We start from the raw sequence: 14,910 nt of genomic DNA, 5'->3' as shown, positions 1-14,910 counted from the left end.
TTAATGGAAGAGGAGGCCTTATCCCAGCAGTGGGAAATTAACAGGCTGTTTCTTTTTTTACTTTACATTATGCAATAAAATAATAAAAATATACAACAGAATCCAATCTCAGTCAAATTTTTTCGAATTAATAGGTATGACAAACACTACTCCTGTCCATATATCTTTAAAATGTTCCACAATAAGAAATTACCTTAAATGTAAAGTTTACGAATTTGATAGGTAATAAAAACTAAATTGAAGGAACATTTTTTTAGTTAAATACATTTTCCAACGCGTAATTTTCCATTGAATGCTTTTGTATTCATTTCATAACAATCATTTACGGGCCATCTTTTCTTGTCATTGTTCAAAAACGTACACATTCAATTCTTTTTGACGGCTCAAGTGTTTGAAAAAAGAATGAAATCTCTCTCAATAGAGGCATTATTCTTTTATCTTAAATAAAAGAAGTTGATTGATAAAACAAGTTAACTAAATAGATTATCTATACATATAATAAAATTGTAGTGTCAGTTTGTAATATTAAAATAGCCCTTTTTGTCTCAATGCATATTATGTATGTATTCACGGTACATATACCAAAATAACATTTTCTACATTTTCTTTTTATCCGTCTGTTTGTTTGTCTGTCTGTTTGTTCCGACTAATCTCTGGAACGGCTGCACCGATTTTGGCGGGACTTTCACTGGCAGATAACTGATATAATATGGATAAACTTAGACTACAATAACATTTAGTTTTGTTAAATTTAAACGCGTACAAAGTCGCGAGCACAGAAATAGTTATTAATAGTTATTAATAAAATTATAAAATATTCTTCTGTAATGTGGGTTTTTTTCAGTAAACTGGTCAAATACTACCTAAATTTATAAAAATAGCAACTAGCTACCCGCCTCGAACTGGTTTAATTTATGAATAAAAAACTATTGTATAAATATAATTGTGCTACAACACTTACCATTACTTCCGAAGACCTGCCCCAACAAACAAAAAAATATTACATCACTCCCCTAATCCAATTGAACCAAACCAAACAAAGTTAATTTCCAGTTTCAAACAAAATAAATTTTCATTTATATAACTAATTAACTATATAATCTGATCCAAAAGTATTTAGGAGTGAAAAGTTTAAATTCAAAGCTCTAGTGGAATTCTTATTAGACGTCCTTTACAAGAAAACTTCGCAGCAAATACGGTCAGAAAATTTAAAACTATATATCTCTGGCTTCAAGAACAACAACAGCCTGTAAATATCCCACTGCTGGGCTAAGGCCTTCCTCTCCCTTTCAGAAGAAGGCTTGGAACACATTCCACAACACTATTCCAATGCGGGTATACACATGTGGCAGAATTTCTATGAAATTAGTGACATGGATGTTTCCTCACGATGTTTTCCTTCACCGCCGAACACGAGCATGCTTAAACACAAATTAAGTACATGAATATTCTGTGGTGCTTGCCTGGGTTTGAACCCGAAATCATCGGTTAAGATGCACGCGTTCGAACCACTGGGCCATCCCGGCTCTCACTTTCACGCTCTTCTTCAACAAAATATACTAAATTCGAGTAATATTTATCATAGCAATATTACTTTACCGCGTTAAGGTACAGACTTTGAAACTGCATTCATACTTTACAAACTACAGCTTAGACTGTTTTAAAATTTCGTCCTCCAGTTTAAACAGGAGCTTAACGACTGTGAGTTTGCTTACTTAATTTTTCTTTTATCCTGCTCAAGGATTGAACACAGCTGCGAAAGGAAGTGAAAATAGTTACGGTAATTATATGTAAGTCTACAGTTACATCATTGCGACAAAATTATTTACCTTTTTTTAAAATAATGTGATTAAAAAAAATAAAGGTCATATCATGAAACCAGAGATAAATGAAGCATACCAATCAGTACAAGTTTATATTAAAGAAAAGAGAAATGGACTAAACAGTGTTTATTGAATTCTAGGCAGGATAAATGTATATAATGTAAAAAATAATAGTGTTGTTTAATGACGTACCCTGTAAATGATGGAAAATAGAAACTACTGAGATTCTTTTCGGTTTAATCTTATTTTCGAACCGGCTTTTTTTTATTCTATAGGTTGGCGGACAAGCATATGGGCCAACTATTAGTAAGTGGTCACCATTATTTATAGACAATGACGCTGAAAGAAATATTAACTATTCCTTAAATCGTCAATGCGTACTAACCTTGGAAACTAAAATATTACGTCCCTTGTGCCTGTAGTTACACTGGCTCACTCACCCTTCAAACCGGAACACAACAATACTGCGTACTATTGTTTGGCGTTCGAAAATCTGATGAGTGGGTGGTACCTACCCGGACGGACTAGCACAAAGCCCTTCCACCAAAGTTGTAGCTTTGATGGCGATTCGAAAGTTTAACTTGAAACCAGAATATTTTGACTTTGATTTAGATTATGGTCATAATCAATTTAAGATAGGCAGTCCCATTAAATTGTAGTGTTGTTGTCCAATAGTAGCGCTGCTTTTATAATTTTTATTTGTTCGATGTGTTGTAGGTATCTATCTCACTTGTAATAATTTATACTTATTTGTTATTAATTTTCTAGCGTGGTTTTCTTTATTTACATGTACAATTCGTCTCGTGTTCTCAGCTTCGGTAGGTGGACATAAATTTATTTTTTATTTTTTACCATTTGTTGCTTTTTCCGACATGTTTAACAATTGTAGTTTTATTTCAACAAGTTTACACAAAAACCTGGACAAATTATATACTTAAACCTTCCTCATGACTGCCTCTGTCAATTAGTAAAAAACCGCATGGAAATCTATTCAGTAGTTTTGAATTTTATCGCGAACAGGGGGACTTTGTTTTATAATATGTAGAGATTATGATCTAAATAGAATCTTTCTCATCAGATCACCAAAGAAACACGAGTCGTATCGTCTCAATACTGGGACTTTTCGAGCTGTCGGTTGGTGACCACCCAAGAGCTGACGGGATGTCGGAACTGGCCGCTGCAAAGCTAGCCGTGGACCATGTCAATAGAAGATCATTGCTACCTGGGTACAGGCTTCATCTGATAACCAACGATACTAAGGTAAGAACTCTGAGAACCGCTCAAACCATACCAAGCATTTTAAAGTTATTATATATACCCTTAACAGACCATTACCTTATGGGGCCAATACTTTACGAAAAGTTCAAATCCTGTATCCATGTTTTGTGGATACAGGATTTGAAATGATTGATGTTTCACTAGGGAGTTTTGTATCAGTTTATAAATAATAATTAATTTGTGTCTATTCTTTTAAATTAAAATATATTTCATAGGTCCCAAAGTGGTCTGAACATTGAAGTTCTACAGTATTCTGATAGTGTTTATATGTATGGAAAGTCTGCTACAAAATAATTTTACTGTTTTGCGCTTCTGTGAATTAATTAGCTACCCAAAAAGGATGATATCATTTAATCTTTTATGAAACTCATTTGTATCCTCTTACGCCAGATTACCACTTGTTCAATCACGATCACTTAATAAAAGATTAAAAATAATTACACGTTTGTACAGTGCGATCCAGGTGTAGGCGTGGATCGATTTTTCCACGCTCTCTATACGGAAAGGCAGTCGAGACTAGTTATGCTCCTCGGCACTGCCTGTTCTGAAGTCACCGAGAGCATCGCTAAAATTGTGCCATATTGGAACATTGTTCAGGTAAGACTTTTGCAATATTAAACTGTTTATTATTTTTTCTAGCGTTCTAGAACACGTATAATGTCCGTTTTGAATTTTAGGATTGGTTTAATTTTATGACATTTTTTTACAAATCTGAAGTCAGGGGTATGTTTGACTCACCAGCGCCAATAGCGCGGCAATACCACTGAATACCCAGTAGTATCTACTCCTTCTTTTCTGGGGGCGTCACGGGATCTCTTGCGCATGCTACCTTACCGCTCCAGCCCATGGATTGCCTGTAGAGGCCAGTCTCTTAGATGGATATATACCTCGGGACAAAGAAAACCCCCTCGTCCCGGCGAGATGTAAATTATGTATGTGTATGATGAAAATCTTCTATGTGTGTATCAACCAACCCGCATTAGAGCAATGTGAAACTAAAATACGAGGTATTAAGCAAAAGATTTCAAACATCAGAATTTCATTCAAGAAAGAAAATACTTTTTCTTGCTACGCTAAAACACATTTTTATGAAAGGGTGCTATTTTCGCCATTCGTGCTAGAATAAGTCACTGAGGTCACTAAAAATTTCACGCCTTACAAAAGAATGTTGTAGTGCCTGCAGCGAATATTAGCGGGGTCTTTGAAATGCGCCACGCTTTTAAACGTCAATGCAATGCCTCATATACATTATACAATCCCCTTAATTCAAGTCTTAGCTAATGACTTTAATGTATAAACTAATGTGCTTTTCTATTATAATATAATCACTGGGTTTTTTCACTCTTTGCGTGATAAGTGTATAAATTATAAGAAAAAAAATGTTATTTTAATAAAATATGTTTAGTGCCCAATTCTTTAAGGATTCTTAGCTATTAGGAGCCTAACTAAATAAAATTAAGTTTGACCATAACAATCCAAACTAGTCGATCTCACAACGAATCTCATAAGATATTTAAAAATTATAATTTAAATAAAGCAAATTAATATATACATAAGAATTACTAACATTTAGGCCTTAAATATATACAAATATGGATTAAAAATGGATACTGTATAAATCTTGAACGGGTAGAATGGTGGCAAGAATGTTAGCAGCATTTCACCGTTGGATCGTAATTCCAATCTTCTTAGCAAAAAACAAATCAGCCCTTCTGTCACCAGTGGAGGCAATAAGGCGAGGTGTTATACTTTTAATAAAGCTTTGTGCACTACCACTCTATCTAGATCCAAGTGTTTCGATAGCAAATGGGACAAAAAAGTATATGTGTTTATCAAAATTATAAAATAAATTATGAATTCTAAATGTAGTATGTATATATCACGATAACATTACAAAATTCTTTAGATTAAAATCTATCCCGTCAGATTGTAAACAGTCGAAATATTGTGAACCGTGAAATATGATTGCAATTTAACGCATTATTTTTCTCTATATATATCGAAGTTAAATCGTTAGATTACAATCTGCCCCGCATTAGATTGTCAACTGTCGAAAGCTCTTTCTGATTGGGCGGTCTGTAAGAGCGGCCAATCACATGTCACCGTTATTAATCGGTAGTTTACAATCTATCGAAGTAATTACGGTGATATATATATCATTAAATGTAATGAAAGTATTTATGTGTATATAACATAATTGAAAATAATTACTGTTAAAATCAAGACCGCCCAGAGTAATGGTTTGTAGACACGGAATCTCGATTTACTCAGCGATAAATTAACCAGCCTTCCTGTCACCACTAAATTATTTCCTTCTGTAACAAAATATATACTAGATGATTTTCCACCCTATACATCCTAATTGTTTCTCTCGAATAATCGTGGTCTAAAATTTTATTTGTTTTTATAGCAATTGCCTATAGACCCAATTAAGAACCAGTCTAAAGGGTAAGCTTGCTTGCTAGATATATAAATTCGTTCAATTACCTTGAAATTTCGCGCAAGTTAAACCACAGAGTGTAGCTGGTCTTTCATAATCATAAATAAAAGTGTTAATCATTCTATAGATATCATTAGTTTGATCTCACAACTTATCAGTAAAAAATTGAAGTTTTTTAAGGTCCGTTAAAACCAGGGTTTGTTTCTGCAATTGTATGCTGACATCATTTTTCTGAAACTGACATATACGCCACGATACTAAGCCGAGGTCACCAACACACCGACAGATACCCACAGGAGATCGTTAGTATCGAAAATGCAGAGTGAAAATAGAGTTTCAAAATCGACACCTACGTAATAATAATACTTCATGTACACCTATGTTATAAATGTATATATTTTTACTAGCGACCCCCGGCTTCGCACGGCAATATTAACCTCTATATTAAATTCACAATATAGTTAAGGTACTTAATTGGTTAAGGATTAATGCTCTATTGAAAGCAAGCCGTTATTTCTCGTAGTTCGTTAGTTCTCGTATTAAAAAGTAAATATTAAGAAATGGTAATTGTGGGTTAACCATAAGTGATAAACTATTGCGGACTTTTTAGAAAATCTTCGTAAGGTGTACAGTGCTGTAGTACATCATTTTCATCTATCTCGTAGTTTTTGCGAGGTAAACGCAAAAATGACTTGTACCAATGACACAATTACACAAAGCGGCAGGCAGGAGCTGGATGCGAGTAGCCGGAGAAAGGCAACAGTGGCGTGCACTTGGAGAGGCCTATGTCCAGCGATGGACAAAAACGGACTGATGATGATGACAGGACTGATCATTTTCGAAACCTCTAAAATTATCTGCGTTTCTCTACTACATATATCGACATGTATTATATACATAAACCTTCCTCATGAATCAATCTTTCTATTAAAAAAACGCATCACATTCCTTTGCGTAATTTTAGATATCTAAGCATGCATATGGGGAGGCAGCGGTAAAAGACTTTGTTTTTTACATCTAATGATGATATTCGATATAAAAGATACAGATATAATATAAGATAAGATAAAGAACTCATAGTAAAAGCAACCGTTCATTGTTCTATCGAATAAAGTTATACTTTGACATTCGTTAAAAGTTATCGGTACGTCGTTAGTGATACGGGAAACTTATACAAAGTAGTTATTTAAGAGGAAAAAACGGTGAAAAAGTAAGATTAGACGAATTGGAAAAAATGTTGTTGTGTTAGGTTTTTTGATGCGAAACGTCTATTGGCGCGGAAAGCGGGTAATACTGTTTCACATGGAGGGATGTCTGACGGCCGTGACGACAAATAGCACCATATTCAATATGTATAGATAAAACCATAATATATGTATGCATCTTTCCTTCCTGACTCAGCAAAACCATCATAAAAATGTATAGCATTTTCTTTACCTGTAACTAGTAGGTGCGCGGCTTTGCTCGCGTTTTAGCGTATTGGTTGTTTTGTGTTAAGCAAAAAAAGTAGCCGATGTCCTTTCTTTTTAAAGATTGCTTCATACCAGATTTCATCAAATTCAGTTCAACGGTTTAGTCATGACAGAAACTCAGACAGACAGAGTTACTCTCAAATGTATAATATTAATATAGATAATAAGATTGTTCAATTCAATTCTTAGTTTAACAGCTTTTAGTTGTGCCGGGCACACATACAGGGCACAGATTATTTCGCCAATTTCACTTAGGATGGAGAAGACACGAAAGAGATTGATTGTTACGACTGAGGTCTGTAATTGTTTACATGATTGGTATTATGACAGCATTTTTTTCTTGTCGTTGTCCAGAAAGATATGACACCAAATCATTTTGACTAAATAGTATACAAACACTACGTATAGTCTCGAACGCAAAAAAGTTTCCAATTTTTCAGCTATCATTAAATATAATCTGTTCTTTAGATTATTTAAAAAATATATTGTTAATAAAATATTCTTAGCAACGATATCAAAATAATATATTCACTTAACGTCGCTACCAAAAAACAGATGTAAAAAAAACTAAAATGGAAATCGATGATTCTTTTGCTATACAAAATCTTCTCTTATTTTGGATCGAAATAATATATCTCAAAACTTAATTTATTTGACAGAAAAGCCTTACTGAAAGCGATTCATACCGTCTAAAACACGCCAGGAAACCGTTTACGTGCAAATAATCCGACTGTGCGAACTGAAATGGGTTTGAATCATTGAAATACCCAAAAGCTGAGGGAATGTGTTTTCTGGTAACCTTGCTGCGAATTAAACTTGGACACGTTCTCCGAATAAAGAATCTTTGCTATCTTCGTGACATTTCGATAAACACTTTCCATCAATCTATGTAAAACAAATCGAATCGAATAGAGTATTCGTTATTTCTTTTGGCTTATCTATAATATTGAACAACATCACATAAATTACTCTGATCCCAATGTAGCTAAAGCACTTGTGTCATGGATAATCAGAAGGAACGACGATATCACAAACACCAAGACTCAAGACAAATTTTTATGCATCGACTCGGCCGGGAATCGAACCCGGGATCCTAGATTGAACCGAGGTGACACTGTGATTGGAAGTATTCCAGTAGGCCAATGCCTGTAGGTACTAAAACACCATTAAACCTCTATAGGTTAATTTGTGTTTATGATTCATTTCGTGCTTGACAATGAAGGAAAATATGAAATTCTGTCTAATGTTTATTCACTAATCCAACAACGAAAATTGAAGTATAGTGGCGTATTTTGCTCAAATCTTCTCAAAAGGTAACGAAGCCTTAGAAACGGGATTCTTCCGCGCTCTTAATTTACTTTACTTCATTGAAATATCTCGTAATATTTCTAAAATTACAAATTCAATTAATGTGCTATGCATGAAAAGCGAAAAATTGGACCGTGTGTGTAATATGATGTCGTAAATAATGAAATTCTGTAGTATATTTAGTATCAGTAATGCACCCGTATGAAGCCGGGCCAGGTCGCTATTGATATTTATAACAAAAGTTTAGTGTACGATATGGCTCACTTTACTGTAGATATTTTGTAGAGCTCCAAGTCTCTTAAACAAAGTTTTTGTGAATCAGTTCAGTGCAGTTTGACTTCGAACAAAATTCTCTTCGATCAAGATGTCATATTAAACTACGATTATAACTCATACAACACATGTTATATATTTTTATCAATCCTTTTTTGTAACATAAATATTATCTTTATATATTCTATGTATGGTATTTTAAAAATCCATACATTAATATGACAATGGCTTAAGTAAATTTCATGGACCTATTTGCAACTTCAGCAAATCTGTGCAACGTTATTTACAAGAGATGTCTTCCTATATTTCAGTTTTGTTTTGTTTTCGCCCGCAATCTAGTTGCCTTAAACGCACTTGATTTGGGATCGGTCGACGATAATTGACTCATGTGGACGCTTTGCAACCAAAACATGTATCTTGAAAAAGTAACTATAGTCTAAGATTATATAAGACAATGTATTACAATTCTATTTTGGATATATAAGACAATGTATTACAATTCTATTTTGGATATAATCAACCATATATTTAAAACAAGCTGTACCCGCGACTGAAATAAAAGACAAACAAAAATTGTAAAAATGTTATTTTGGTATGTGTGTTTGTGTTGTGTGTGTTTGTATACATTAACATACATATGCATTCAGTAAAAATTGATTATTTTTATGTAACAATCGGACACTCTAATTGTATTATAAGTATAGATGATTTAACGAATTTATTTTTCTACAAGTATTTTTAAGTGATAACTTTGTATGGAAGGGTAAGTCACTTCGTTACGTAATGCGTTACGGCGTCTATCTGACTTCCCTTTCTCTTACGCATACGCAGCGGTAGGCAAGTCTCTCACTCATATTCACGGTGCTAGCCATGTATATGTAACCGTAAGATTACAAACATCATTAGATTACAATCTATCCTGTGAGATTGTAAACTGTCGAAATATTGTGAACCGTGAAATATGATTCACTTGGTGGTAGGGCTTTGTGCAAGCCCGTCTGGGTAGGTACCACCCACTCATCAGTTATCTATTCCGCCAAATAACAGTACTCAGTATTGTTGTGTTCCGGTTTGAAGGGTGAGTGAGCCAGTGTAACTGCAGGCACAAGGAACGTAACAACTTAGTTCCCAAGGTTGATGGCACATTGACGATGTAAGGAACAGTAATTATTTCTTACAGCGTCATTGTCTATGGGTGATGGTGACCACTTACCATCAGCTGGCCCATCTGCTCGTCCACCAACCTATACAAAAAAAAAGAAAAAGAAAAAAAAAAGATTACAATTTAGATTATAATCTATCTAGCGAAATTTTAAACTATTAAAGATTGTGAACCGTAACATATTTTACAATTAACGGATTACTTTTCGGTAGATTATAATCTATCGAAGTAAATTTCATTTATATTGTAATCAAACGGTATATACAATTTGCCTAAAAAAATAAATGCCTCTTTGTTGGGCATCCCTATCCGCAGGCGTATTTGTTTTTATTCAACACCAAATATCGTAGATAATAAATTCCCTTAATTCACATACGCATGCGTAAGTTGTTATCTTAGTCCCGCTCTTGAAAATAAAGTAACTGTCAGGAGGATTGATTGACATGCGATGCTTTGTTTCAGCAAAAAATCGTTTTGCGAAACACTACAATTTCGTTTACGTTGGGGTTTTTTTATGAAATTATTTTCGGTTGGCTATTTCAAGCTGCAGCAGCTTTTCAGCGGAATTGGCTTTTGTTTAGAACATACATGTTCCTGTCAGTTGGTGTCGAATTAGAGGCTCCTTGATTATTATAAATAATAATTAATATTTCTAATAGTCCGTTGGCAGTGGTCACCACCATTAGGTAGTCTATTGGCCAGTACGCTAACTTATATTTCATAAAAAACAAATCGCAAATCTTAGCGTTAGCGTCGAATATATTTCCCAGATGGAAAGGTCTTAGTCCAGCAGTAGGATATACAGGAAAGTGCTTCTTTATTTAATAATACCAAACTCTGTTGCAGGTATCCTTTGGTTCAACATCACCAGCGCTGAGCGACCGTTCCGAGTTCCCATTATTTTGCAGAACAGTTGCACCTGACTCCTCACATAATCCCGCGAGAATAGCTTTTATAAGGTAACGATTTAAAAAGACACCCAACTATCGATTTGTGTCTAAATATATTTTACATTGTAAATTATAAATGCGGAGCCAATAATGATCCTTTATTTTAACGGTCTTGCAATTGAATTTCGAATAAGAATATTTCTCCTTTAGCATTATAAAACCCTTAGTCATTAGAAATGTGCAGCCAATAATCCTTAGGCCTATAACTGGGGGGAAATTCTACTAATTCATAACGATAATGATACATTCCCAATTTTTTTCCGATCCAACTTAGACAATTCATCACAAAAGTAAACCTAAGCTTAATCATAACTGAGGGTATTTTCAATATTTTCAATGTATATCTGTTACAATACGATTCCGATTATACTTCGATACAACTTCTATACGTATAAAAGGCACTAATTGCTGAATTAAATAAATGCTTTAGATTCGATCGCGATAAATTGACAATTTGTCTCATTGAACACTGCACTAAAAACTATAAATTCAGTGGATTAAAATTTAGTGGATGCTATCTTTACTACTCGATCCTATGATTTTATTTTCATAATAATAATAATAACGTAAATCCACGCCAAACTTTCTTGACAATATTTTTTCCAACTGATTTTGTATTACTATTTTAATCCGTCAAGGATCAATAGGTCAACAGAACTTAAATAAAACATAATTTCACACTTCAAGTCGTTTTTCTGCTAAGTTTGTCCACCTATGGACGTTGGTAATTTATTTTATTTATTTAACCATTAACAACTTATTTAAATTATAAATCGAAAGTAGGTATAATAATATAATACATAAAAAATAACTACACTCAAATAACTAAACAATTTTACTCACTTTTTAAATAAAAACCATAGTATTTGCCACTCACTAGTGATTTATTTCAGACTAGCTATGTGGCGTATTAGATCTTATCTGTACTGTGAAAAGCGAAAATAACAAAGAATAATCAAAACAACAACAAATTCTTAATAAGTTATTTTCTATTTAAGATTATGAAAACTTAATTTAATCATTTTTGTACCTAATTCTCTAGTTTCATTATTGTTATTATTTGATCTCGTGACCTGATATTTGATTTTTCATGAATAATATGGATAGTTGCAAAACTCCTTTGTTCAAATAGATTCGTTAAACAATGTAGCTAACACTAAACTGTAAGATGTTAACTGGTTATACAGAATATGCCATAATTTCGCAGACAATTTGGATGGGACACGGTAACTGCCTTCTCCCAAAACGAGGAAGTGTACTCCTTGGCTGTCAATGAACTTGTGACCCAGTTGGAAGCCGCTAATATCACATGTGCAGCCTCAATTACATTCGCTGAAACAGACTTCAAAGAACAGTTACAACAACTTAAGGTACCTGTAACATTTATAATTGCAGACGAGCGTCTAGGCGTTTTAGTAATAAGTATTTTCGTACCATAGGAACAAGGTCCATTTTGGCTAATTCGGAATTTTTGTGTAACGTCCATTGTGCCTTCGGTTAAATAAGCCATAGCCATAGATATGGCTAATAATATAAATGCATATCTGTCTATCTGACTGTTGCTCTTTAACGGCCGAACCACTCAACCGAATTTGATAAAAATTTGATACAAAGCAAGCTTGACCTCTAAGAATGCACATATATGACTGACAGCTAGACGTTTGTAATTTGGTCTTCATATCGAACTAAAATAAAATTGTCCAAAAAATAAGACAGAAGAGAGTTATATTTGCCATCTTGGATTGGTAAATGACCTTGAATGGATTTTACAGAGGTAAATTAAAAATATCAATAGAACGTTTTAACTTTAGGGTATCAATTTATTTCCCATAATAAGACCAAAATCGTGATGTCAAAAAAATAAAATAAAGTAGCATATTATCCAAAGATACTGAAAGAACTCTTGCTACCTTTGAAATAATAAATGCGATAACGAAGTATTTTTTCAATCCCCTAAGGGATACAGGTATTATCAAGGGTGATGAATATTTATAACCTAACCACTTTTCTTGCGCTTACGTCAGACAAACGGTCCTGGCTTCATCTCTATTCTTAGGAGAATCAATTTATATAAAAGCTTCAATGAAAATAAATTCAAGACTTGAAGAAAATTCAACGTTAATTTCGTTTAATATATAAACTTATTTTATAACGCTTACAGTTATTTTTAACTCAATAGATTCTTTTATCATCTCGTTTGATTTAATTATGTTACCAATTTCAAGAAACGATTTGTTTTTACTAACGGATTCTGACGTCGGGTAAACAGCAAAATCAAAATAAACTTTGTTCAAGTAGGCTTTTACATGGACTTTTGAATCGTCATTTGACAATTAAGTGAAGCTACCACCGGTTCGGAAAGTAGATTCTACCGAGAAGAACCGGCAAGAAACTGAGTAGTTACTCTTTTCCAATATTTAAAAACTACAGTCATTTACGTAAAATACTATTATATATGTGTTTGTAATATATCCTGCCTGAAACTCAACACGTATTATAAAAAAATCATAATCAATGAAAGAAAACATCTCTATGGAATATGTTATCAATTGTAACAGCTCTTAACTCAAGTATGATTTCTCAGGTATCTATAATAACGACCCATTTAATTCCTTGTTATAACAGAAAACATTGCGACAGTTACAAAGTACGATTATTACAATGGATTAAATTGTTACAGAAGCTGGATACCAGAATCATCATTGGAAGTTTTTCACAGGAAATGTTACCAAAAATATTTTGTGAGGTGAGCCGTTTTTTAATTACTTCTTGTGATACACAGATACGGTTGGAGTAAAATGAAGTACTTTTTGAATTATCAAAATGGCATATAAAAATATTACGTTTATTTTAACTAAAACATAGGAAAAATACTTTATCAGCAAGCCCTGATCGCCCGATGGCAGGATGATCTGGGGACTCCCACGGCGGGCCTAGCGACAGTGGAGGCGATCCGTCCCCACTTGAGTCGCTGGGTCGAGAGGAAGCACGGCACACTGTCGTATAGAATGACGCAGGTACTTACCGGACACGGATGCTTCGGTAAGTACCTGCACAGGATAGCGTGGCGGGAGGAGTCACCCTCCTGCCACGAGTGTGGTGCGCCAGTGGACACGGCGTACCACACCCTGTACGAGTGTGCTGCGTGGGGGCCCCAGAGGCACATCCTTGCGGCGACTATAGGCGGAGACCTCTCGCTACCGAGCGTTATCAACACCATGCTCGGTAGCGAGGTGTGCTGGTCAGAGATGCGCTCCTTCTGCGAAAGTGTCATGTCGCAGAAGGAAGCAGCGGAGCGGGAGCGGGAAAAAAATGCCGCCGCTGACTCGCTCCGCAGAAGACGACCGGGGAGAAGGAAAAGGCGCTACGCGCATCTTCTCCCTCCGCCTCAATAGGCCCCGTAGGGACCAGGGGGAGTCCCAGTACCCTGGGAATCCCCCCTAGCTGTTGAAGGCCCGTATAAGCGGGCCGACCGTCAGGGCGTCACGGTAACATGCGTAAGCGATCCCGTGGCGTCCGCTGAAAGACGGAGAGGGTACCGCTGGTTTTTTAGTGGGTAAACCCGGTGTGCTTGGGCGCACTCGGCGATCAGGGCTCCGGGGAGTCCCACAAACCCCTCCACTTTCCATCACGTGGGGGAAGCGCGTAAAGCGTTTTTCCAGCGTAATAAAAAAAAAAGGAGAAATACTTTATCATATTATCTAGATGACAAAATATTATTAGTGCTTTTTCTTTAATATATTACGTGTTTGCTAATATATAAGCTTACTTATTTTAAGACACGCAAATTGCTTAAATGATATTCACTAATTTTTCGAAGTGCAGGCCTACCAACTGGGCATGTTTGGAGCGGAGTACGCTTGGCTGGTAGCTGGCGCGCCGCCGCGGATACGGGGCGTTGCGCCGTGCGCACGAGTTCAGCTTGCCAGAGCTCTGGAAGGCCTGGTCTCTGTTACTGCGCACAGGGGGATCGTTGGTGATGTAGTTTCATATTCTGGACTTGTGAGTGAAACCTCATTCAGATATATATTAACAAATTGATTACTGATCACATACACAGATAGTAAAAGAAATTGTTTATTAATTGGCCTTTTCAGCTACGGTACGATCAAGAAAGCTATCATAATTACAATTATAATGATCTAAACTATAAATAGTAGCTGCATTTAAAACTATTTAAATTGATTAACATAGAAATATATGC

The 14,910-nt window shown here is 35.0% G+C and overlaps 1 protein-coding gene across 1 annotated transcript in view; it reads left to right on the top strand.

The window, feature by feature from the left end:
• The window catches only part of LOC124531873 (gamma-aminobutyric acid type B receptor subunit 2), a 164,324-nt gene that overhangs the window by 137,954 nt on the left and 11,460 nt on the right, over window positions 1-14,910 (top strand). The window contains exons 3-8 of the mRNA XM_047106436.1: window positions 2,902-3,083; window positions 3,555-3,698; window positions 10,603-10,715; window positions 11,914-12,076; window positions 13,387-13,452; window positions 14,532-14,708. Coding sequence (XP_046962392.1) covers window positions 2,902-3,083; window positions 3,555-3,698; window positions 10,603-10,715; window positions 11,914-12,076; window positions 13,387-13,452; window positions 14,532-14,708 — 845 coding nt within the window. The remainder of the gene's footprint in view (window positions 1-2,901; window positions 3,084-3,554; window positions 3,699-10,602; window positions 10,716-11,913; window positions 12,077-13,386; window positions 13,453-14,531; window positions 14,709-14,910) is intronic.

The sequence above is a fragment of the Vanessa cardui genome, chromosome 8 (assembly GCF_905220365.1).
Source record: "Vanessa cardui chromosome 8, ilVanCard2.1, whole genome shotgun sequence".
Taxonomy (NCBI): domain Eukaryota; kingdom Metazoa; phylum Arthropoda; class Insecta; order Lepidoptera; family Nymphalidae; genus Vanessa; species Vanessa cardui.
Note: the sequence above shows the minus strand (reverse complement) of the source record. Positions and strands in the feature narration are given on the sequence as shown.